The 25,900-nt window shown below is 38.3% G+C and overlaps 1 protein-coding gene across 3 annotated transcripts in view; it reads left to right on the top strand.

Annotated features, from left to right (window-relative positions):
• fancc (FA complementation group C) overlaps positions 1-25,900 on the top strand; it is a 71,772-nt gene that overhangs the window by 18,638 nt on the left and 27,234 nt on the right. For all 3 annotated transcript variants that reach the window (XM_057830797.1, XM_057830795.1, XM_057830796.1), the window contains exons 5-11: positions 1,900-2,013; positions 2,089-2,153; positions 4,691-4,855; positions 6,373-6,532; positions 15,431-15,486; positions 19,908-20,004; positions 24,552-24,621. In XM_057830797.1, the coding sequence (XP_057686780.1) occupies positions 1,900-2,013; positions 2,089-2,153; positions 4,691-4,855; positions 6,373-6,532; positions 15,431-15,486; positions 19,908-20,004; positions 24,552-24,621 (727 nt within the window). The remainder of the gene's footprint in view (positions 1-1,899; positions 2,014-2,088; positions 2,154-4,690; positions 4,856-6,372; positions 6,533-15,430; positions 15,487-19,907; positions 20,005-24,551; positions 24,622-25,900) is intronic.

The raw sequence follows: 25,900 nt of genomic DNA, 5'->3' as shown, positions 1-25,900 counted from the left end.
ACAGTTCCTTTTTTTTTTTTTTACTTTATTTTATCAATATGACGTATAATACATGTTTTGATAGGTATTTTGAGATTTAGGAAATATTTAGAGGTACTTACAAGGTTAATTCCAACATACGCGGAAATTCGGTTTACGTTGCCAGCAAAGGAATGGAACTCGTTCTTAACTTGGGGACTACCTGTATACTGTTATTCTTCACTTATGCATCTGATAATTTGACCAAAACTTCCATTACCGAAATGCTTTCATGAATGACATCAACATACCCAGTGACACTTCTCTGTCATGGCTTCTTAGTACAGTATAGTGAAAACTTCATGTGAAGAGACTTAATTCCTACTTACAGTGGTACCCTTGACTTACAGGCGTCTGTCTTTTGTTTTTTGTTTTTTTGTTTTTGTTTTTTTTAAGTTTTGAGCTTGATCTGTTCATTTGTTTATTTGCTTTGTACCACGAGCCAAAATTTTTGATACCAGCAACATTCAGATACACAAGCGTTTGTATTTAACAAAAAAAAAAAAAAAAAAAAAAAAAAGATACCGGGAGAGCCAAGGTTGCCCTGGTACTTTAGGAAATTTTACAAATACTCAAAAATACAAGAGTAACAAATTACAATCAGAACAGATTGTTCAACTTCATCCGTTCACTTGTGCTAGGAATTTTGAATTAGGCTTAATCTGTGTACCGGTACATATGCAGCTCTCATTGGGCTGTTCAGCTTTGGCTTACTAAATGCCATCTGTTTCTTTCTTTTACACATGCTTGGTTTTAAGGGCATAATTGCCGTGGTGTCTCCAAAAGCCAGTGCGGTTGCTGTTTTTCTGGGAACAAAAGCTGATTTTTGCCTCAACATTTGCCTCCAAAAATCAGTTTGTCTTTCATCGCTGGCAAAGACGCCTTTTTCTTCTTTTCTGAAACAGCCAGCATTTTTTCGCACTCAAGTTGGTCGTCATTGTGTCTAACCATGCTTCCTTAGCCCTTCTCTCTCTGTCAATCCCACTGTTCTTCCGAACTGAATGGGATTGCTCTTGTGTGGATGCTCACATGGTAGTGATTGGGGTTTGCTTTGTGAAGCGATGTGGAGGGTATAACCACACAGCCTCAATGAGAGCACAGCAATGACTTGCCGCGCGGCATTCCAACTATTTGACTCGTCTAGTTTTTCTGTCCCCGCGATTCCCTTTTGTCCTACAAAACATTCACAAAGTCCACTCTTTTGTGGTGGGCTTGTTACGGCGGTCCATTGAATTCAAAACGTTGCAGCAAAATGTGAGGCCATTGTCAGAGTGCCTTTACTAAACAAGACTATCACTTTAGTGCGCCTCCACAGAAATGGTTAAATCAGGGAATCCAAACCTCTTCAAACCTAACCTAAAATGTTGTTTATGAAACATTTTACCACAGAATACTGCACTCTTGCTTGCTTTTTTTCCTTCTTCCAGGTTTTGGTGTAATGTATCATTTTATCATAGACCACCATTTTAATATCTCCTGCCACAAAAAGCAGAGTCCATTAGGCTGTTTAGTCAATATTTCTATCTCATCAGTTGAGCATTTCCTTTCCTTAAGCCTTCATCTTCACTATTGTCAGCCATTTTCACAGTCAAGAATCATTTGAGTTTATTGGTGTTTTTTTTATCAGTGTGTGTGATGAGGCCCCTTCTGAAAAATGCTTGTAAAACACTGAGGTCCTTTGTAACAAAGAATGCTTATGTCTGTAGGTCCCCCTCGTATGTTGTCCATATATTCTTACCTCCTGACTGCCTTTCTCTTTCTTAAAAGGAACATTCCAGCGCTTGTCTTTGAAGCGATGCCAACAGAGTTGTCCTCAATTAGCTTTGATGGTATAGAATAGGTCATATGGACTGTTGCGCCTTCATAATGCGTCTTTCACAGAAACTTGTGTGTCAACTTGCCACAGAAGGCGAAGACAAAGAATCTCCATCCGATGTTTTGCTCAAACATTTAAATGTGCCGCCAACACAGTACCATCTGGAAGTCCTCAGCAAGGTACTGGCCTTATTGGGATTGTGGGGAATTAAAACATTCAATGTACGATAATACTGTACTTTTGGTGCTACTCAGGTGGTGGCCCGGTTGCAGGAAGACATCGGGAAAAAATGCAATTCGTTGGAAGGCTTAAATGAGAGGTAAGGGAAAAGAGTTTTTCTTTTGTAACTTTGGCTTGGTATTTGTAGTGCTAACATTATATATTAAGTTGGAACCTCCTAAAATAATAATTTGTTGTCAGTTCGTATTGCTGCAGCACGAATTGGCAAACACTTACCCTGGCAAGCCAGCCGGACTTTAGCCATGTGCAAAATGAATAGCAAGTCAGTCTGGTATTCTTCTTGGATTTCCATTCAGGGCCTATATCAACTGACAATTCACACCATGCGGGGAAGAACTTTGCGATCTGTCGTAAAGGCGGCGACAGCAAATACCTTTTACACTCCTGGGAGTTTTGGATGGTGTTGTGCGTTTGCGTTATATCTGACAAAGAGGCTACTGTAGGGAACACAATGGCACTTTTTTATGGGTTGCTCTATTGCTTGTAAATGGTAAATGGAGAGTATTTATATAGCGCTTTATCTACATTGTTATCATGTAAAGTCTTGTTCGAAGCGCGACAGAACTCTTAACTTTGCATACAAAGGCAGACGTTAGGCTGTCAATCTTTTGAACCAACTTTTAGTGTTTGTTCTCTTGCAAAAACAAGTGCTGTACACTGAATAATACACAATGTACTCAAGGTGTTAAAAATTAAAGCGTCAGTCGCATTCAATTTATGTCAGATCTGGGCTTCTGTGATTGGTTCCTTCAGATTCAGCCCATGTCTTTACCACTGATTTTGAAATCCATCAAGCAATACGAGACTATCGAAAATATCCAACATGTCCAACTGGCATTTTAGAAAAAATATTATCTACTCGCATCAATTTTCTCTTTCCTAGAAATATAGGCTTTAATAGACGTTTTTCTCCACTGTTAAGAATCATGAATATTAACAGGGTATCCACAGGGTCTTCAAAAGTCTAAAAAAGTCTTAAAGCCAATAATTTGAATTTAAGGCCGTAAATCTTTCTCCTAAAATCTCACAAAAAGGTCTTAAATTAGATTTTAAAAGGTCTTAAATAGGGGTGTGACAAAATATCGAAATGGTGATATATCGTGATATTTTGTATCCCAAAAGGTTATCGATACGCTCCTGTCAAGAATGGAGATATCGTTTTAAAAAGGTGTCAATGTTTAAAAAGAAAAAAAAAAAAAAAAAAAAAAGGAACCATGAAGTTGCTACAAAAATTTTCCACCGTAATAGTGTCTCGGTTAACTCTAAGGCTGCCATTGACGGTGCTTGACGCCCAATCCATTTAGACTGGGAATGTTAGTTCATTCAAAACCAGAACATTCACAGTCATTCGGTCCAATTTTCGGGGCATTTACTGGTCACTTACTGTTCATTTTACGACATTTACAGGTCATTTCCTCTTGAGTTTGAGTCACTGCCTATTCATTTGGGTGATTCCCAGGTCACTTCCTGTTCTGTAACTCAAAATTAACAGGAAGTGACCCATAAAATACCCCAAAATCAACAGGAAGTAACTGAAAATTAACAGGTAAATGGCCCAAAATTACGTCATTGCCTGGCATTGGCTGCCACTGACGGCCATAGACATTCAATCTGTTTGAAGTGGGACGGATGGCAGCGAATGAACGAATGTTAATTCTCTGCCACCCTCCCAGTTCAAATGGATTGGATGTCGACTAGTGATAAACTCATTCCAATTCACAGCAGAAACTTTTTTTCTGTTTATTTGTTGTTTGTAGAAAATCCTAGAATGATTTCCTGACCAATGTATCGATAATCGTTGTATCGCCATATCGTCAGATCATCGTTTTCGCGAGCTTTGTATCGCAAATTGTATCATATCGTGAGGTACCAAGAGGTTCCCACTCCTCGTCTTAAATATCGATTGACGTTACATGTATTCTGAGCATGCATAAACTTCATAAACAGTCTTGCTTTAAATGTGTCGATTTGACTGAGGACGCTAAAATGTAACTTCAAACGGAAATACCTGTGCTGCCTGGTCATTTTCCTTCAAGTTTTTTGTGCTTTTCTGATGGTATCGATGTGAAATTGGTCCTAAACTATATTCATTATGGTCTTAAAAAGTCTTAAATTTGACTTGTTGAAACCTGCAGAGACTCTGATTAAGTTATTGCCCCCCCCTCCCAAATTAATGAACGACATTCTTTCTGCTTGATAAAAACCTAGTCTCTCCCTTTAACAGTTTAAGTTAGTGTGTGTCTCCAAGTTAAGGCAGCCCATGGTCACTTCACATAAACATGTGGGGAACATGCTTTTTTACACATATTATTCAAGACTTGAATTCAATGATCGCTCAGCCCTCTTGAATGTTGTTTTAGATCAACAATTTAAAGATTCTTAGATTACAATTGTTGCAATTGTCCCTCTGGTAACATGATCACAAGTTACTGACCATCCTCGAAAACAGGGACAGCCAACCAGTCAGACGATAAAAGCTGTGATTTTTTTTTACTTAGTCACTGCAAAGAGCCACAGACATTTTTGTGTGCGGGAGCTGCTGGTTGGCCAGCCTTGCTTTGAAGCCTTGGTTTTCTCTATTTTGCTCATACACTTATTGAAAGTGTTGGTGCGCAGGTGTTCATGTGATAGGATTGTGGCTACAAGCGAGGCGTGCATTCCGCTGGTTACCTGCCGTGAGGTTGCTCCTCTCATTGGAGCCTTGCTGGAGCGGCCATTCACCTGTGCCAAAGCAACTCTGAGTCATGACTTCCTGAATGCTCTTAGCACTGCCTATACCAGGTACTGACATTCACATCTGATATGCGTAATTTACGTTAGGACTTTTTTCTTTAACACATTTATTTATCTCTTGTCTTCTAATATTTGTTATTTAACAGAAGGTTTAATCTCATTTATTACAACTTTATAACTTTATATGCTTTATTACTGAATTAAATGGTTCTTCTATTTTGGCACATATTGTATTTTCGCAAACATTGCTCTCACCATATTAAAAGGTTCAGGTTCATTCTCGGGTGATATTTTTGTATCTAACACGCATACAAGGCGCACCGCATTATTGGGCACATGAAAAACATACGCTAGCATGCGCACTAGCATGCCAACTAGCGATTTTTTTTTTTTAAAGGCAGCGGGAGCAAAACTGAGTTCAATTTATACTTTATTAAATAATTTAACCAAGTATTCACATCAATCGTAATCCATCCACAAATCCATCAAAGTATTTCTTAATTTCTTAATTCAGTGTCCGAATTGAACAGGTAGGTTAGGTCTCCATCAAACACGGTAGGTTTCCTTCCCAATTTTGTTTAGGCTAACGCACACACTCGAACTTGATGGCTACTGGGGGCACGCCTCTATCACGCGCAACCTTCTTCCTTTAAGGTTCTCATGCCGCTCTGACTTACGTTCACCTTTTCAACAATTGCTCAGTCAGACACACACATTTTGGTACTCGGTCCACACAATAGGCGCACCACATTATTAGGCACACCGTCTATTTTGGAGAATTTTTTTGTACTTTTAGGTGCGCCTTATGGTTGTAAAAATACGGTACGTGGAAAAAGCTCTCCTTCTTAAAATGTTTTTGGAACGCTATCACACAGCTAAGGATACTTTTAAGAGTGTTTTCATAAATTATGGAACACTCACGCTAGTTGTTAGAGACGATGAACGTACCCCAAGTGGCAATGTTGTAATGATGCACCAGGCCGTTTTTTTTTTTTTTTTTAAGAGAAAAACACTACTCTGCCCCCCCCCCCAAAAAAAAAAAAAAAATTTAATTGAGAGAACAAAATAGCGGCCTTTTGTCTGAAAATTGTTGAGTGTTTTTCCTCATAATGATCAAATGCGGCGAACTCCACATCTTAATTTCCGTATAATAACAACTTAAAAACAAAAAAATGTGACTGTTTTTAGGCCTTTAATATTGAACATGCCATACTTTGACTAAGATTTAGTGCACATAGTTATTTATTCAGTGCTTTGCTTCCTCCTCCTCTTATTCTTCTCTGAATCAGGCATTTCCACTTATCGTAGTTCAAGTTCTTTTGGCAACAATGCTTGGCACATGTTGCCTTTCATATTCCTCCTATTCTTCAAGGAGCAATCAATGTTAAGTATGTTGTCTATATCAGGATACAAATCAAAGGCTCTAATTTCTTAGTTTGACTCTGTGATTGCATTGTTTTTAAAAGTATCCGTAGCCGAACTTCAACATCTGGATCGCAGATGGTTTCCCCTGCAATTTGAAACAAAGTGATGTGACATAATAGATATTACTTGATTTTTCACAGCGGTTGCTTGTCACTGGAGGACCGCACAGTCATGGCCCTTTGGTATCACAGCCTGCCCAGCCTGGAGGAGGCGGCGCTCGGTCTGCTGGAGTCGACTGTCCTCACTGACACGCCGCTGTCGCCGCAGCAGCTGGAGCGGCAAATAGATCAGTCACTGCTGGTGGGTGTTCTATCTTGGTAGTACTACAAACTGCTAAATGAGTATCATGCAAATGGGACAGTTGACATAATAGATTTTCCCTCATTAGTCCCAATGAGGAATGCGTTATGTAGCTATGAATGCATGTATTTAACATAGGTTATTTTGTTAAAATGTGCAAAATGTCCAGAGGTTTTTTTTTTGTAATGAAAATAATTGACGCTTTCCTTTGCCGTTGTTGGATTTGCCCAGCATGTGTCTCACGTCATTTGGCCTGCTCCAAACTGCATCTCACATCATTTGGCATGCACCACACAGTCTTTATTGTGCGCGCTAAATCGCTCGAGTCCCCGCAGCCGCCCCCTCCTCATTTCTCAGAGCGGAAGATAGAGCTGGGTTCATAGAGTGGCGAAGTCTTTGATCATGATTAAGGTAATGGAGAAAGTATAAACTTATCCTGTAGAAAATAGCATCACATTTGTATCTGTCCGTTCTTGTTTGCTCAACACTTGAAAGGATTACTGAAAAAATAACTAGAAAATCAGTCAAAATACAGGGCAAATGTCAACATGGCATAATTTTGACATCAGAATTCCTACACAAATGTTAAAACAATGGAACTATGCTATTTACAGCGGTGCCCTTACCACAAATAGTGAAAATCTCCCCAAATTCATTCATAAGCACTAGTCAAGTTCAAATAAATGGGTTGATCCTCTAAAAAGATCAACTATAAATTAGAACCGATAAATGTGGAAAACTAAAAAATGTGTGGGGCGGTTGGAATCAGGGAATCCAGTTGGTGTGGGATAGAGTTGTCCGATAAGTACTTTTTAACCGATATCCCGATATTGTCCAATTCCCAAAATCCGATACCGATATCAAACCCGTACCGATATACAGTATGCGGTTGTGGACTTAACATATTATGGCTAGTTGTATTGTGATGGCCCACCAGATGCTTTAATAATGATAAATGTAACAACTTCAAGGTTTTCCAAATAAACAGTCTATGAAAAATAACTTCAACTGAAGTTATGGGAAAAACTGCTTATATTGCACCACTATATTTATTGTTGAAATCAAAATAGTGCAAACATCGTTTTTTTTTGATCAAGTGCAAGTCTAAAGTGCCAATCAGGCACTTATTCTGTCCTCTATGTGTATGTGTGGGTACACAAATCAACAGATAGCGAACAAATCAGGCTCTAAAGAGAAGTCAGACGCTGGAGTAAAGTTGAATTAGCGTTACTGTGGTCATCTGTGTTTTGACGAGCAATGATATTCTTCTGTAAAACTAAAAACAACGAAACGTGTCAATGATATGAAATAAAGTCACAAGTAGAGCAAAGTATGCACCATATGTCAATGTGAATAGCAACTGGTTGTACAGCTTGCAAGCAATTAAATAATGGAACCACATTTTACCACAAATACAGACAAAACGAAATATGTACATCTCAACATAGTACACAATGGTAAAACAAAGGAAGAATATAAATGACAAGTATTGCTTTTATAAGGCACAAACAACGTGGTGAGATGGCAAGAACTGCTATGGTACACTGGCAGCAGTTGTTAGCGCGCCCATTTAGCTCTCTCTATTCGCAATGAGCTTGCGTCGACATATGATTACATCAGCAGAAGGTGCTGGAATTTTTCGAAACTAATTGCACCTAGCGCTAGCAGGGAGTGTCAAAACACCAGAAACACAGGCAGGAAATAAGTGGAATTCACAGCACTGTCATATGCATATTGGCCCAAAACCAGTGTAATCTGATTACTTTCTTTCAGTAACGAGTAATCTAATGTGTTAATTTTTCCAAACCAGTAATCTGATTAAAGTTAGTTTCCTTAGTGTCTGTGCGTTACTATTTTGTTATTGCTTCATAATGTATGTAGAATGAAGAATACTGTAGTCATGTAAGAAGAGCATTTTGAATAGAAAATGCTAGAAAGGTTCACGGTACGTGTTCGTTTCCATAGTAACTGCTCTCAGCTACTTCCTTTTTTGGTCTCGAGTCACACACGCTAAGTGTTTTGGGACTGAGAAAGGCTTGGGCCAGGCAGCCAGCACTAGTGTACATTGGAGCCGAGTGTTGAGATGTGCGAGGGAATGTTGATCTGTGTACATCCATGAACGAACGTGAGAATTTTTCCTTCATTCTGGAGAGTATCAGCGATAGGTTGTTGGACCCTCTTCATGCGCGGCTGTTTCGTAACTTTGCCATTGCAATGACGGGCAGTCACCGCTCCAAGTCGGCAATCATTGTTTACATCATATTCGTGTTGCACATTTATGCCGTGAGGTGACGTGTACGTTTAGCATCTTTAGGATGTGCTGTAAGTCTGATTGAGTCTAAAGTGCTTAGTTGCCGCCACGTTTTGTAGCCAAATTGACCGTGTGTGTGTACGACGTATTCCGGGTTGTGTGCGCGCATTTGCGACGCGCGCCCAGCCGCCCCCACCCCCACCGTTGTGTTTATTGCACTGTGCAATTCATTTGTCTGTTTTTGAGTATTGTGCAGTCAATTTGCATTGTTTTACATTGGCACTGATATGCTGTTAACCCTAACCCGAAATTCGAGTTTTTGACATTGGGTTTGGTCTTCGGGTTAGCCAGGTTTGGTTGGTTGGCGGAGCTGATTTCAATAAATTCCATGCAGGTTATCTATTATTTGTTAGTTTCAGGCTCCGGAGTGGCTAAGCTACTGCGAGTCACTGGTGGTTGTGGTCAACTCCATTGACTGATTGGACCTCCGCTGACTCAAGGATAAGGTCTTATGTGAAAAATTCTGATCTTCCTTTTTTAAATTCAATTATCGGAAAGTCAATTACATGCAATGACATTTTTCTGTTGTCATTCTTATGTTGAGGTGGCAAAGGGAGAAAAATTGGCAAAAAGTAACTGATAAATTACTTTTAAAGTAACTAAGTTACTTTGAAAATAAAGTAATCAGTAAAGTAACTAGACTACTTTTTTGAGGCGTAATCAGTAATTAAATTACTTTTTCAAGTTTTTTCAACAACAATGCCCACAACCGATAATGAAAAACTGATGTCGATATTATCCAATATCATTTTAAAATATTGGACAACTCGAGTCCAGAACCAAAAATATATGACGATTCTGTGACCATCACCAACTTGGTACAGTTCAGTTATTCTTCTTTTGCCTAGAATTGCGAACCTATCTATTGAAATTTCTTACACTGTACAGTAAATGTGTCAAACTGTTTTTGGTACATATCAGTTACGAAGATCTCAAGTGGTGCTGGACCAATATATTTTTGGGCTTGATAAGTTACTGTAACCATAAATAACAATTCATTTTTCCCAAATACCTAGATGAATACGCTATATACATACAATATTCACATTTACTGATAATTATTGTTTTGAAAATCTTTTTTTAAAATAAAACAATGTAATTTTAACAATAATCTAAATCTTTGTTTTCATTTACATATATGCTGTACAGTCTAGTCATGTTTTTCAACCTTTTCTGTGTCACGTCACATTTTTACATTGGAAAAAATCTTGCGGCACACAACAAACAAAAATGTTCCAAAATTACTTTCTGTAGAAGATATTTAATTATAATTTCTCAATATTTATACTTACTTTGTGTGAAACTTGAGCACTTATAGATGAACACAAAGCCGATATACTGGCAGAATATTCGTCAACAGCTCTTAGTCTCTCTCTGTAATTTTTATTTTAGTTAAGCTTGAAAAGCTCAGAATTGTCAGACAGGGGGACTTTAGAAATGTCTTTAATCGCATCAGTGGCAAGCATCTCACTGACAATGGCTTTACAGGCAGGTAGTATTGCCTCTTTTTGGATTCGGCAACAAATTTAGCAACAAGGTAACTGGCTTTGAGGGATTTCTCATTTACCTTTGTAGCGTTTCTCAAAAAGGTTGCCTTTTAACCTTTGTTTTCATGGAGGCGAACAAAATAGTCAATCGACTTGTTTTGAAACGTGAGCAAATGCAACTGCTCGCGTCACGTTCATGAACTGCTCGGATTTCTAGTCATCAGCTACCTTGCTGTCCTCAACAATGTGTTGGAATAAAACACAGGGGAGGATTGACCGTCTCATATATGGATGAAATGGAAAGGACACTTTTGTGTATATTGACTCTTGACGACTCTAATCAAATGATGTACAGTAGACGTGCTGGGGTCCACATTGTCGCGGACAGCAAGGAAGCTGATGGCTAGAAATCTGAGCAGTTCTGAGCAGCAGAACGCGACACGAGCAATACCTTGCTCATTTACACATGACCGCAACCTTCTACCTACTCCTTCTTTCCTACTGCAACTTGTAACGCGTGGTGGGTAGGATGCGTGCATAAGAGTAACAAAAAGGGGAGAAGCTTCCACTTATGCACATTTATTCACAAAAAATAATAATAAATCCATCTTGACCACTCGTCACTCGGGAGTTCACCGTTTCGCACCACGTTCCCAAATGAACGCCGACATACAGTAAAAGTAAACAGCACCAGAAGAAGAAAATATTCAATGTAAATAAAGCCGCGCCACCGTGTGGTGGATGTTGGGAGGAAAACCATTGTAGGAGTTACAAACTCCGCCCGACGACGTTAAAAAAAAAAAAAAAAAAATCTGATAATGGATGACTTCTCGCGGCACACCTGACGATCTGTCACGGCACACTAGTGTACCGCGGCACACCGGTTGAAAAACACTGGTAGTGTACAGCATTATGACTGGTAAAGGTATGAAGTCACTGACTGCCACTGACGGCGATAAGTTCAAATGGATTGGACATCTGCTAATGACAAAGTAACTTAAATTCACAGCAGAAGGATAATAAGAGCCACATAATTGGACATTTGTTACTTGCTAAACATTTTGACTTCTTGTTTTACTAACATAAAATTAAAACTAACATTTTCATAAGATTTTGGCTATTTGTGCCTTTATATTTATATTTTTTATGACCGTCTTTTCCCTGTAAGAAATATGGAAGTATTCAGATAAAATTGCAACCTTCTCCTCTTAAACAACGACTCTTTTCTATTTAAACTTTATTTTTTGTAGTATTTGGACTATATGGAGGCTCGGGTTTTCGTCAGTAGTGTCACTGCTGTTTTCCAAGAGTGATGGTCCACTTAAGCCATATTAAACTAAGTAACTAAAGGAGTTTCAGGTTCTGTGGCCGTAAATAAGATAGATGATTGACATTACACTGAGAAATACTGTATATCCGCCTTTTGATTATACTCTCTGCCATCGCGTATTTGCACGAGTTACTAATCAGGCAGGCCAGATGGAAGGAAGTTAAACACATTTCTGTGTATAAGGCAGAGAAATGACAATCCTTTGTTTAGGTCTCTCTGAGATTTGTTTATACTTACATCGATCTCTGATTTACCTCATGGTTTTATCACCTTGATACACATGTGTACACAAACTTTGTCTTTAGAGGACATTCAATGTTTATGATATTACATCTGGCGTAGTGTGTCTGTCATTATGAAGGTAGGAGGTAAACGTTTAGGTTTCACTTAGCCATAAGGTTGTTTGGGTGTCAGATGTGCACACGCATGTGCAAAGACCAGGGGGGTGAAAAAGCAGACTGGCTCTTGTCTTCTCCATCTTTTCAATCACTGCAGTCAAATGTAGAAACCTGACATTAGGGCAGAAAGTCGTCGTTTTGAGTCGTGCCATCACCTCGGTAATCTATTCTGACTCGAGTCCAATAACAATAAACCTTCGCTTCCTCGTTTCCAACCGCCGAAGCAAAGAAAAAAGAAAACAGGATGTTTGTTGCGTGCCGTAATTGAGCCTCTTTCATGTGTTAGCGCTAAGGTAATAGAGGCGGACGCTAAAAGGCCCATCTGTTTTAAATAGCAGAAGCCATGGCACTGGGTGCATCGTGGCGTGCAAAGCAAGCTGCAAATATACACTTGGGCGCATGAATGTTTACTATGACACATTTTTGCGGCCCACCCACCCACTTACATCCAAGCTGTTCTGCTTGCAAAGGTCATCTTTTTACAACAAAAAATGGCAAGTGGGTGGAAAGGTTGAAATGTTGCAATAACAGCAGGATTCCACCTGGTGCTGCTATTTCCTAAGTAATGTGCTCTGGCTACTTCACAACAATATATTGGAGGATATTGAAACAAACTTGGATTTACAAAAGATTAGAAACGGGACTTGGATATGTTTTTGCAGGTATTATTGCGATTTGAATTTTTCCTCTTGAATATTAAAATAACATCTACCAAAGTTAGTGATTATAAATTTAATTTGGGCAAATTTAGACCTTTTCCCATAATATTATGACTTGTTTTTTGTATTACACTCTTAGAATACAGTTTTATTCTTTCCTATTTTGATCTTTTACGAGGGATTAAATGAATTATTTCTATAATTGATTATTCTCTTGATTATTTTTTCCCCAGTTAATTGATAGAACAGATTAAAAACCAATTTAACATTTTCACCTGTTTTGAAAACAGCACATTATTTCAAATTGACAGTGTATAAAATGGACTATGCAGTATTTAAAAGATAGATCTTTAAAGAAGTTCTACAACAATTAACATATAATCAAAATAGTATGCGAATAATTTGATAATCAGTGAGTTATCAATTAGTCATTTTCTTCTGGTAATCAATGAGTGAGTGAAGTTATACTCAGAAGTGGGTAGAGTAGCCAAAAATTTTACTCGAGTAAGAGTAGCATTACTTCAAAATAATATTACTCCAGTAGCAGTAAAAGTAGTCATCCAAAAAATGTACTCAAATACAAGTAAAAAAGTATCCAGTGAAAAGAATACTACTAAAAGTATTGAGTAACATTTTGGGTAACTGCTTATTTTTGTTTTTTTTTTAACAATGGTATTTTTTTCTCTCTCACCACAAACTTATCTATATGAACTGTTGATATAATTATACTGTACAATAACCCATTACATAACCACATTAAGCCAAAGAAATTAAAAGAAAATCATTAAATTGAAGAGAGAAAGAAAAAAACTGTAATGAAGCATTATCCGTCCAAAGAGTATGAGTGTCCTGCCCTCTAGTGGAGAAAATAGTCCCTAGTTTGAGTAGTGAATACTGTAGTTTAGGGGTGTCCAAACTTTTTGCAAAGGGAGCCAGATTTTGTGAGGAAAAATACGGGGGGGCCGACCTTGGCTGACGCCCTTTACATATAACAATATATTTAAGCAAATTTTAGCAAGGCATTCCCTATGTCATATTTGATTTATTATTTTTTTAAATTAATAATTTCAACAATCTCGCAACTAGCCTTTGTGGCGATCTCTTTCGATTCTCGGGCTCTTCCGAAATACTGCAGCTGTGAAATTAAACTAGCTTCAAGTTGCTTCAATTTCTCGCTGCATATCTTCCCTGTAATCTTGTCGTACATGTCAGCGTGTCTTGTTTGGTAATATCGCCTCACATTGAATTCTTTAAAAACAGCGACTATCTCTGCAAATGAGGAAGACACAGTTGTTGCGTATTTTAGTGAAGAAATAGTCCAATTTCCACCTATCCTTGAAGCGTCGGCCGTCGCAGTCAACATTCTTTTTTTGTTGATTGTCGCCATTTTAGAAAATTGGAAGTAAAGGGTCACACGGGGTAATGTTGCTTAGAGTGCTTCTGCCTTTTAGTGGGTAAATGAGGAGCAGCATTTAGTGTGTAAGCTACTTCATATGCTGGTAGCAGTACTGCTGACCAATTTATTAAGTCTGTGTGCGGGCCAGACGTTATTGATTTGACAGAGGCTAGGGGCCGGATGAAATTTGATCACGGGCCGCATTTGGCCCCCTGGCCGGACTTTGGACATGTCTGCTGTAGTTCCTTCATAGTTACTATTATTAAATTAAAAGGATCATATCTCTGGTTTTCCACAGTCAATCGATGCCAAACAAAAACTGGCAGAGATTTTGTAAATCCGCGATTTCGATTCATGTTGAGAGTAGCGCTCGATGTCAAATACTTCATTTGTTACGGTACTTTAAAGACACGTGATTGTACAGGCTTGCGTGATAGAAAGGCAAGCTTGCGTCTGATTGGTGTAATTAGTAGCAATTGGCAATTAGCTTGCCAATAGCATCCCTAGCCAAAAAAAAAAAAAAATCTAAAATAAAGAGGAAAAATGTTACGACTCTTGTGTAGCCCAAAGTAGCAGAGTAAGCGTAGTGTTTTTTCTTCACAAATCTACTGAAGTAAGAGTAAAAAGTAAATTTTTCTTAAAAAGTTACTCAAGTAAATGTAATGGAGTACATCTAATGCGCTACTCCCCACCTCTGGTTATACTGTATTGTAAATGACATGGTGTCTGTTAAATAACACATAATATGACTACGTACACCCCATTCCTCCACCAATGATTTTACTAGCTTTCAAATTTGCCTTACCCATTTCTGCTATTATTACTGCTTCATCAACAATAATTAGGCTCCCTTGTAACGTAATGATTGCCCCAGTAAGAATATTAATATGCAATTCTTAATATGGTTTTTTTGTGAGCGTTATCTGCACAAAATTCATGCTAGGTCACACAAAGCTGACTCGAAACAACCTAAATGAAACCCAATAATGAGTTACCAACAGACAAGCACAACGTGCTTTAATCTAGGTTCTGTCGGAGTGTATGGTAAATGTGTTGCTTCTTAATGAAACTCAAAACCCAAAATCAAATGTGGATGCACATAAACATGGAGAGAAGGGAGGATGGACGGGCGTAGTGCAGCTGTTAAGAGTTTGTGCTGGGGCGTTTTTAGAATGTGTTAAATGTAAAACACATGAAGAGCTCACGATAGGTGGGGGATATGAGGAAATAGATTAAATTTGACTTTTTCAAAAACTGGATGTGGAGGGACACCTAGTGGTGTGTGTGGTCATAGACTCTATTTTCTCTGTATTCCAGCCAAAGGCTTGTGCTCAACACTGCTCCATCTTCTTGCTGGTCAACGACATCTTCAGGTAAATCACACTGTTAATGCCAACTGTCAATGATTTGAGAGTTTAATTAACAATAACTCAAAACACTTGTATCTTAAATGACATAATTGGAATTACAGTGGTACTTCGACATATGATCGCTTCGACACGATCTTTTCAACATCGGAAGTAAAATTTGACTCGATATTTGTTTCTGCATCCGGCGACATGCTCAAAATACGATTTATGACAGCGCCGCAGTTTCTTTGTTTTCCCGTAAGACGGACGCACGGCGGATTTTCTTGTGAGAGAAATCAACATTGGTTCCAAGAATGTTAGTCAGGTGGTGAAAAAAATGTAAGTGATGCTTACTATTGAAACGAAGATGGAAATGATAGAAAAATATGAGCGTGGTGTGCGCATCCGCGAGCTGGCTTCACAATTCAGCCGTAGAATGTCTACTCTCGACTTCCGCCGACATCCGTTCACCAGTCTTTATAAGTTAAGGTAACAATTATTATTGTGGTAACATCGCCCAAAAAAATCTTCTTAAGGTTTCTAATCATTGTCAGTGAGTCAGCTGTGCTACACGATGGCTGGAGGAGGTGAAACTCCTGAACTCCCCCCCCCCAATCAGAGAAAACGAATTTGCTGGTGTGGGAATACTTTGGCTACAGAAAAGTTATAGACCGCCACGGCTTAGAGGAGGGCCAACCGACATGTAAAACATGTTTGTAGAGGGCGGTTGCAGAGGATGCAAAACCTCCGATATGATTTCCCATGTACCGGTATACAAAATGAAAGGTCAGTAAACGCTGTCATGAATGTTTCCCACCAGCCACGAGAGTTAACTCCAGTGTGTTTAGTGTGTCTAGTGGTGGTAAAACATGCAGTGTTCTTTTCTCTCTGGCAATTGTCTGTGTTGAGAAAGACAGTGTGTGTTTAATGTAAACATGATATGAGTCATACACACGTGCTTTTTATTGAAAATTATTCAATTATTTTTGTTCCAATGGTAATAATGTTGGGCAGTGGGATTAGGCTCACCTAAAGGACTGCATTTATTTAAAATTTATTTTTAACATTTAATTTTATTATTATTATTTTTTAACTTAACATTATAGACCCTACTCACATGACGTCACAACCACGCCTCCGCGCCATGTTGTCCGTCTACTCGTCATGTTAACGCATTACTGCTTCGTAAATTCCTCCTATTATGGCGTGTTTTTCTGCTCGTTAAATTTAATAATCATAATGGTGAAGGCGTGTGTGGCGGTTGGTTGCAATAACAGAGAAGATAGACGGAGAGACTTGAAGTTCTACCGTATTCCGAGAGACCCGGAGAGGAGAGCGAGATGGACTGCTGCAATTCGACGAGAAAACTGGGCTCAAAAACGATTACCACAGATTATGTAGTAGTCATTTTATATCTGGTAAGATGCATTTAATATATATTTAGAGGGTTGTGGGCTGACAACCACAATTAAGATCATTGCGAGGCTAATCGCCAACAACATACAGTTTCAAATTCAAGATGCTTATTTCTTCCATCATTATTACATTTTGAATAATATTTAGCTGGTACCAAGTGAAAGAAGCTGGCCTCATCTACGGATCATCAGTTAAACAGGTGTGTCCAAACCTTTTGCAAAGGGGGCCAGATTTGGTGTGGTAAAAATGCGGGGGGCTACCTTGGCTGATTTACACAGAACAATATATTTAAACAAATTTTAGCAAGCCCTTCTGTGTGTCACATTTACTTTTTTTTTTTTTTTCATTAATTCATAATTTCAACAATCTCGCCTTTGTGGCGTTCTCTTTCGACACTCGGGCTCTTGCGAAATACTGCTGCTGTGAAATAAAACTAGCTTCTAGTTGCTATAATTTCTCGCTGCGTATCTTCCCTGTAATGTACAGCGTAACAGCGACTGTCTCTTTGCAAATGAGGCAGACACAGTTGTTGCGTGTTTTATTGAAGAAATAGTCCAATATCCACCTATCCTTGAAGCGTCGGCCATTGCAGTCAACTGTTTTTTTTATTGATTGTCGCCATTTTAGAAAATTGGAAATAAAGGGTCACACGTGGTAATGTTGCTTAGAGTGCTGCTCTTAAAGTTTTTCAAACTTTCGTGAGAATAGGCTGATTTTGTGTGGACAAGATAGTTGTAGATATCAGGGTAGCAGATGTCAGGCAGAGAGGGCGAAGACAGCGGGTCGAAAAATATCAATTTAGGCATCAAATATGGATCTGGCGAATGGATAGACTGAAGCTTTTCCACATAACGCCTTTTATGCAACGCATCCAATGAGTTTACAGCGTCTGAAAGCACCGGGGCTTCCATGAATTGCTCTATAAACTGAACGACTAATTGAAACCATTGAGAATAGGGCTAAACAGAGACGGACAATATGGCGGCCGGATACAGCGACACGTCATTCTGTGACGTTGGTGAGTAGGGTCAATACTTATGTTCCAATTTGCTAAAATGTTTTGAAAAAAAAAATCCAGTTAAATGGAAAAAAGTTTTTCTGTTGTTGTTTTTTGTTTTTTTTTTAAACCCAGATATCTCAAAGTAACACATTTTAGAGCTGTAATTGCAATGCCGTGATACCGTGATATTTTGGCTTCAGATAATCATACCGTCAGAATCTCATACCGACACATGCCTCATTGCCTAGTTGTGATGCAGTGCATTATTTTTTTTTTCTTTCTGTCAATTTTGTTGATAGTACTTTACTGCCTTTTGTTGTAATGTACTATAATCTTGCTTTGTAAAGCACTTTGAGGACCTCTCAAGTTTTTGTAAAGGCTATATAAATAAATTTGAATTGATTTAACGTAATCGTTTTTATTCAGGGTTCCCTACGGTTCCTTGAAAAGTCATAGAGAGGATTGAATTCATTAGTTTAAAAAATATGGCCGTAATCAGCAGTAAAATGTCTGAAATCTAAATGTGCTTACGTTTACAATTCTTCCCTTTTTCTATTTTTTCTGGGTGTGATTTCGTGTAAGACTTCACGAACGCATAACTAAACAATGTTGCTGTCAAAACGATGTAATTCAGCGATAATCTTGACTTTGCAAGTCTTTTACAACTTTTTTTTTTGTGGTCACAATGAAAACAATCCTTCCTGATCCTCTGGATTGTTGACATGGCTCCACTCCTGAGTACATCGTGCAGTTGGGTGTTAATTTTAGCTACGACTGAACCATTATACATAATGTGGCTTTGCCTTCCTTTGACCTGTTGGAACCCTCGTTTCATGCTTTTTGTCAATAATTTAAGTTAACTGTGTTTGACGGGATGGGAAATTTTCACCTTGCCGACTTTTCCTGGGAACACAGATATTTTGTTGTGCTTTCAAATGTTTGGCTGAACTGTAGCAAAAAGTGCACCAAACATCGAGCTATGTTAAACCATTTGTCCCTACACAAGTTTCTTCTCGTGTTGTTCTGGTTCATGTGTTTATCCCCCCAAAATAATAAGATGCAAAATCCAATAATCGCCTTGGCGCAAACTGCTCTGCCTTTCCAACACACAGTGACTTGAGAAAGTATCGTCACTCGAACTACCTGATTTAGAAACTTCATCCGACATGTTATTTGGCCTTGAGATCAGAATTGATAAGCCTGCAGCCTTCTCTGGCATTCTGACGCACCCTGGCTGGCAGTCCGTCAATTACCTGCGGCACACTAGAATTGTTTGTCTGATGTCGCATTGTTCCAAAATGTCAACGCTTAGGAGCTGTGTCATTTTAAACTATTTTCTTCATTATCATAGTTCTAAAAAATTGTGATTTGTATATTTAGATTGTTTGAGCCACCATTTTTCACATGAAAGTCATTTATATGAAAAGATTACTCTTGCTTTAATATCTAGAGCAGTGGATCTTGACCTTGCTAAAGGTCACAAAACCCCAAGAGTTTCACATGTGCATTAATTGAACACTTTGGAATCAGATAATAATGCTTTTTTTTTCTTTCAAATTAAAAACTGATATATCTAAGCTAGCAAGCTAATATATGAGCAAATTCCTGTTGAAATTTCTTCACATTTTGACAGCATGTTTTTAAACAGGTCAAAATTTGAGTCCATGCTGCAATCTTCCACTGAGAAAAAAAAGTTTCTCCTTCCATCAGATAGAGGACTAGCAATTGAAAGAAATGGAAAAAAGCCTGTAAATTAGGGGCGAACGAATCCAAAACCTGGTCAAAAAAGTCACCTAAATGTGGTCAGCGTATGAAAATGGGGCCCTGCGTATCATTCTTACACTTCACCAAACCCTTAAGACTTACTCACTGAACTCCTGGGGTTCAATCGAACCCAGGTTAAGAACCGCTGACCCCCAGCCCTGGAAAATGCCCGAATGAAAGCTCATGTCTTGAAACACTACCAAGTCAAGTCTTAGTCGAGGTGCTGTAATTTAGTGTTTTGACAGACTTATGTGTGTGTTCACAGGGCCATCCTCAAGAAACAAGGTCAGCCGCGCCTTCGGGATCTCATCCAAAGCTTTACCAGCTGCTTCTATAGGGAACTGACTCTATTACAGACACAGGTACTGTATTCTTGTTAAATATTTTATATTTATCAAATTTGAGTTTCTGAATGACATTAGAGTATTGACATACTGTATTCTGTTCGTGCCCGCTCATGTAAAATGACCCTCTCCCCCCTTTTCTGCAATAGACTTTTTCTATCAATATGACTTGATTATGGCGTTATTCTTGGAATGTTTTCCCTTATTTCTTGTCTAATTTAAAAAAATTGTAATATGTTGTCACTTAGTAGGGGGGGATCCTTTTTAACCCTTGAGAGTCGAAGGACGCGCCGGCGCGTCCTCAGCGCACGTCGTCTTTGAAGCGCCCTCACGTTTTAATTACGTCACCCACATGCCGTTGGTTGGTCTCGTTTTAAAGTGCGGAAGTTGCGGTTTACTCTCGTTATTATTTGAAGTCAATCCACCAACTAAAACGTGAGATATTGTCATTTAAGTTTTATAGTTTTATTGTCCTCTCAAAAAAACATTAAAACGCTGCATGGATCATTTGTTTATGTCTATATTTCCATCATTTCTTGTCCTTTTTCAAAATGGAAGCTCCATGAAAAAAACACAAATCAAACGAACCCTTTCGAAGTCACAGTGGAAGCACAAAATGCGTTTTTTTTTATAAATATAACTGCCGTGCGAGGTTCCACCGAACGAGAGGGAGGAGTGATCTGAAGCAGCGAGGTGGCGAGCGACGGCCGTTTGGATCGAGCAGCGACTCTGTGTGAATTTGAGAATGAACGGAAAACTAAATTTAGCGCAAGCAATTGTGCTTTTTGATCAACTTGAGGAAGAGGACGGTCCAAATTCGTCATCATCGTCTTCTTCGGAAGAGTTCTCGAGTGAAGATAGTGACGGATTTGAACACGTGGGTGACGCCATCGACGAGCAGAGGTAAGCCAACTCACTTTTTTTTTTTTTTTATGCTGAAAAAGTTTCTTTTGAAAGTTTCTTTTGATATTGCAAGACAAAGTTAATTTTGATGCAATATAAGTGTGTGTTTGTGTATATAATAATAAAATGTGCATATCAGATCAAAGTCGTACGTGCACTGTGTGTATCCCAGGCAGGAATTTATAATTTGTGGTGTTCTTCTTTCTATATGAAGATTAGGGAAGTAGCACATATTCAGCTATGGTATTCTTTCTATTGTCATACATATAGATTTCCATTATTATTTATTGCTGTATATATTTTTATTTTATACTTTATTATTTTCATAAATACTGACTTTTTTTCATGTACATTTATAGTGACAATGAAAGTAAAGTGAAATGAAAATGGAAGGGTGGAAAGAGGACCGACACCCCATGGAAGTGTGGCCTGTGTGATGTTGCCCTGTGTCTAATTCTAGGACGAAACTGCTTTTCGGAGTGGCATGCCTGAAAAAAGATTTAACTTGTTTATTGTAAATATTTTTGAAAATACTTTTTTTTCCAATGTTATATATATATATATATTTTTTTTTTTTCCCACAATCAGTCTTCTCAATTTGTGTATATAAATATGTGTTCAAGAAGCTTGATTGTGTGTACATAGTTTTCAACAGGTGATGGGCCGCAATACCTAAACTCATAAAGAGATGGCCTCTAAACACTTTTTGTGTTAGATGGTATATATTTTATCACTGTTCTTCACTGTTTGGTCTGCTGTATACAACCTGTTTTGACTAAAGCATGTATAAAGGCAAAAAACGCCTATGGCTATACCTGTTGTTTATGTTGAATTGTCAAATATAAGACTATTTATTCTAAATTTTTTTGGTTGAATGTTCATCCTAACATGTTGAATAAATATTACAAAGTTTCAAAACGGTTCGTTACGCATGTTTGGTTGTCAATTGGACATCAATATTAAAAATTTTGACCAAACGATTTTGGAATTTTTGGTCTTTTTGGGCCCGAAATGATGATTTATAATTGGTCAGTGAAGGAAACAACAGTTTGGACATGAAGTTCAAGGTGTCACAAAAAAAGGGACCAAACCAGGCCATCGTAAACAATTCTTTCTTTGAAATATAAAGGCAACTTCAAAGGCATGCAAAATCAGACAAAATAGGCCCAGACCTTAAAGGGTTAATATTTATTCAATTATACAGGTGGTCCCGATCCGGTTTTCTGAGTTCGGACGGCAGGGACGCTGGCGACCTAAGCGGCCATGATATCTAGGGTTGGGCATCGTTGGAATTTGAACGGTTCTGATTCCGATTCCACGTTTCGATTCCGGTTCCAAACGATTCTCGGGAAAAAAATTGCATAGTTTATATTTGTTTCTTAACTTCTCGATTATTATTATTTTATTTATATGAACTTTCAATCAACTGAATTTCTCACAGGGCTATCAGTCTTTGAACTTGAATATGATTAATAAGTTTCTTTCCATAGGAGTGCACTTTCACAAAGATGTTTATTTTTTTGAAACCTCACGGAGAAAACATTTACACATAATCTTTTGTCTATGTTTTAGAGCGTCTTATTCTGCAGGCATTTTTACATGTTATTGAGCTCCCACTAATGGGCTAACCTAGTGCAGAATATCAAACAAACAATAAAACAACTTGTAAAACCCAGTTCAGATTAGCAGCAGGTACAGTATAAAATCAGAAAGTTTTTGTTAAGGAAAATGATTATACCTGCCTTCTCAGGCAGTAAGCGTGAGCGTTCTGGACAGACAGTGTCTCCTGCAGTCATTCACTGGGTGTAGATGAAGCCTGAACGCATAAATATAAGAAAGCGAGAAAAAGTCGCAAATATTACATAGGCGTAAGGTAGCTGTGAGCCGCTAAGCACTCTACATACATGTAACTGGGAGCTAAGATGAAGCATTAGTATAAATTCTTCTATTGATTATAATTTGATGTAGATGAGGTAAAAATAGTAATCATTTCCGTATTTGTAAAACCGATTCTAAAACAAAAGATGCTTTCAATACTGTTTATTTTAACGGAGGCGGCAACGCACTACGTGAAGTACGTTTTTGCTTGTGTTGTTATTATTATTGTTATTGTCATTAGCCCGACAATTTATTGTCGAACTATTCCATACGTCCATCCATCATCTACTGCTTAATCCGGGGTCGCGTCGCGGGGGCAGCAGAAGGCAGACGTAATTTATTGTTTTAGTTACCTGGTTTTGACTGGTTAGAGGACTGGCGCAGCATGTCAAATACGTGGCACTCAGCGATGCAGCACTCGGCGCTTGTATTCCATGAAGCTGGAGGTGTTTAATCATATTGGACGTGCAGCCACCTTTGCATGTTGCAAATGTTGCACTGAGCTGACTGGTCATTTTTCTTTGTGAAGTTGAGCCAAATGTTTTTCAACCATGTGAATGGTTGAAATCAAGTTGCAATGTACAAACACTTGTACTTGTATGGCATCTTCTTCTTGGCGTTCGCCATCTATTTTTTTTCCGATCGGCGGTCAGGGCATGGATTTTGCCATGTGGCATTTTGCCATGTGGCATTTTTTTTTTTTGCCATGTGGCAAATACCACTTTTAGTTCTCGGCCCTGCTGTTTTTGGGCAGTTATTTTGAGGTTTGTGGGTATTTTGTGGTACTTAAAGGGTTAATTATTACTTAAGTGGAACTCTGGTTACATCGCCAGCCTAGGAATGGAACTCATTCGTCACCTGGGGACTACCTGTATTTTTACGACTGTTGTACTGTTTATGTACACTTTTGTTTAAGATGCAGTTTTTTTTGTTTGTTTGTTTTTTAAAGTACGTACTCTATAAATTTCATAAAGTCAGCAATTACTTTAAAAATGAGTTTCATTTTACATTTTTCTTTTAGGAATACTGGTTTCCCCTTTCAACACTATGATTTTTCTCCCATAAAGTATATTTTACCGTTATAATAATATTATGACTCATGTCTAATAAATAAAATGAAATAAAAAAACTTCTAATGAATGTCTGATTAAAAAAAAAAAAACATTTTTTCCCCCCTGTAATTTTCTAAATTTATCACTTTGATGTTTCCTTTGTAATATTCTGTATCATTTTTGCTGTGTGACCTTTATCTGGTAAAAGAATTCCTTTCCGTCATTTATTGCTTGATTTAGTGAAATACATGTTACCCTTTATTATGATGACTTTTTGAGGCAAAGTGTTTACCCTCATTTTATTATTATTAAAATAATTTAAACAATATATATAAAAGTAATTCTCCCCACATATAATTCATATATTATCTTAATTATTGTTTGTCAAATCCAAAAACAATTTCTGACTCAAAATTACTGCAGTAGTCTGCAAGAATAAACACATTTACCACAATATTAATTTTTTTCAGTAGTATAGAATTGCATTAAACCATTCTGAGAGCAGTTTCTAGTATTTGGATTACAAAGTATTAGAAACACTAGATGGCAGTGGCAGCCTACTTAACGTGTGTGCTGATGACTGAGGTACCCCTGTACGAAATGCGAACCCATTACATGCCACATTACACACTCTGCAACCACAGTGTCACCGCTACGCAACCTCCCCGTCACAGCCACATTTGTCATTGGCAGAGTGCTCCGCATTCATTCACACTTTTTTTGTCACTTCAGATGCCTTTGAAGGCCTTCTTCCCTCACTCCCCTCAAAATCTGCTGCTTCCGCTCTTGAGCCAGCCTCCAGGTCAGTAAATGTGTGTCCGGCCACTGAATGCACAATGCCTTGTATTATCCGAACGAGACCAGGCTTCCTGCTGCCCACTGAATGAACACTTGTTTCTCCAATCAATACTAGTTAAAGACAGTGGTGATTATTCCCACGTGATGTGCAGTTGGTGTCACCCATTACCTATTAAAAGTATTAAGCTGCAGTATGCACTCACAGGATACAATATTAGGCACCTGCAAATCAATTCACAAGCTAAAGTAGGCTAAGGTGATTTCATAGTCAAAGTCGTATACAGGGAGTCCACAAGGTACGAAGGACTTCCGTTCCTATAGTGGCGACTTAACCTGAATATCCGCATTATCCGACTGCACAGTTAAAGTTAAACATTTCTGGCAAAATACTTAGTATAGAAAAACTAAACTACTAGGGATGTCAGTGATCACATATTTTTGCACCCGAGTCAGAGTCACCTGATTTTGAGAATCTGCCGATACAGAGTCCTGATCCGATATCGGAAAAAAAAGTTTTTATTTGAACCAAAGTTCCAGTTTTGTACTTTTTACAGTACTTCCGCTGTTTCCGGGAGTGTTGCGGAGTATAAAACGTATATATTTTTTTTATCTTTTGGCAGTATCACTATAATTCTGGATTATTTTGTTACTTTTCAGCCCTTAAAAAGTAAAAAAAAATATTAATTAGGCTTGAATGATATTGGAAAAAATTAACTTTGCGATGTACAGTGTTGGGCAGAGCAACTTACTTATTTAAATTTGGGGCCCTGAAGCGATGGTTGCTCTGAGGATTGTAGGGATGGACTTATTTGAGAGGGTGGGGCTTAAAGTTTGGTTTTTCACGTGCTTTATTTATTTTGTGTTTATTTTTCAGGAACCCAATTTAGGTGCAACCATTGCAAAAAGTATGTTTTTTCTCACAAAATGTGTTAGGTTTTGTGTTGGTTCCCTCCTAGTGTGTCCCTTTGATTGCCCATTGATTTCACCTGTTGTTCCTGCTTCTAGTGTATCCTACAACCTGCATCCTCCTGTGTCACCCACCTGTTCCTCATTGTCTTGTTACCCCTTGTCTGCGTGTGTGTATATAAGCTCCCGGTTTCTTTTCACTCCTTGTTGCGTCATTGTCAATGTCCATGTCCACGTTCTGATCAGCATTATTGGCGTCTATCCAAGCCCACATGTTCTGAGTAAGTTTTTTGAAAAGCAGTCTTTTGTTAGTGACAGTTTTGTTGGCCTCAGTGCTTTCTTTGATCACCACAGCCTTTGTTTTGTACTTTGTTTTT

Source organism: Corythoichthys intestinalis, chromosome 3, assembly GCF_030265065.1.
Source record: "Corythoichthys intestinalis isolate RoL2023-P3 chromosome 3, ASM3026506v1, whole genome shotgun sequence".
Classification (NCBI taxonomy): domain Eukaryota; kingdom Metazoa; phylum Chordata; class Actinopteri; order Syngnathiformes; family Syngnathidae; genus Corythoichthys; species Corythoichthys intestinalis.
The sequence above is the reverse complement of the archived record's forward strand: the minus strand, read 5'-3'. Positions and strand labels throughout refer to the sequence as shown.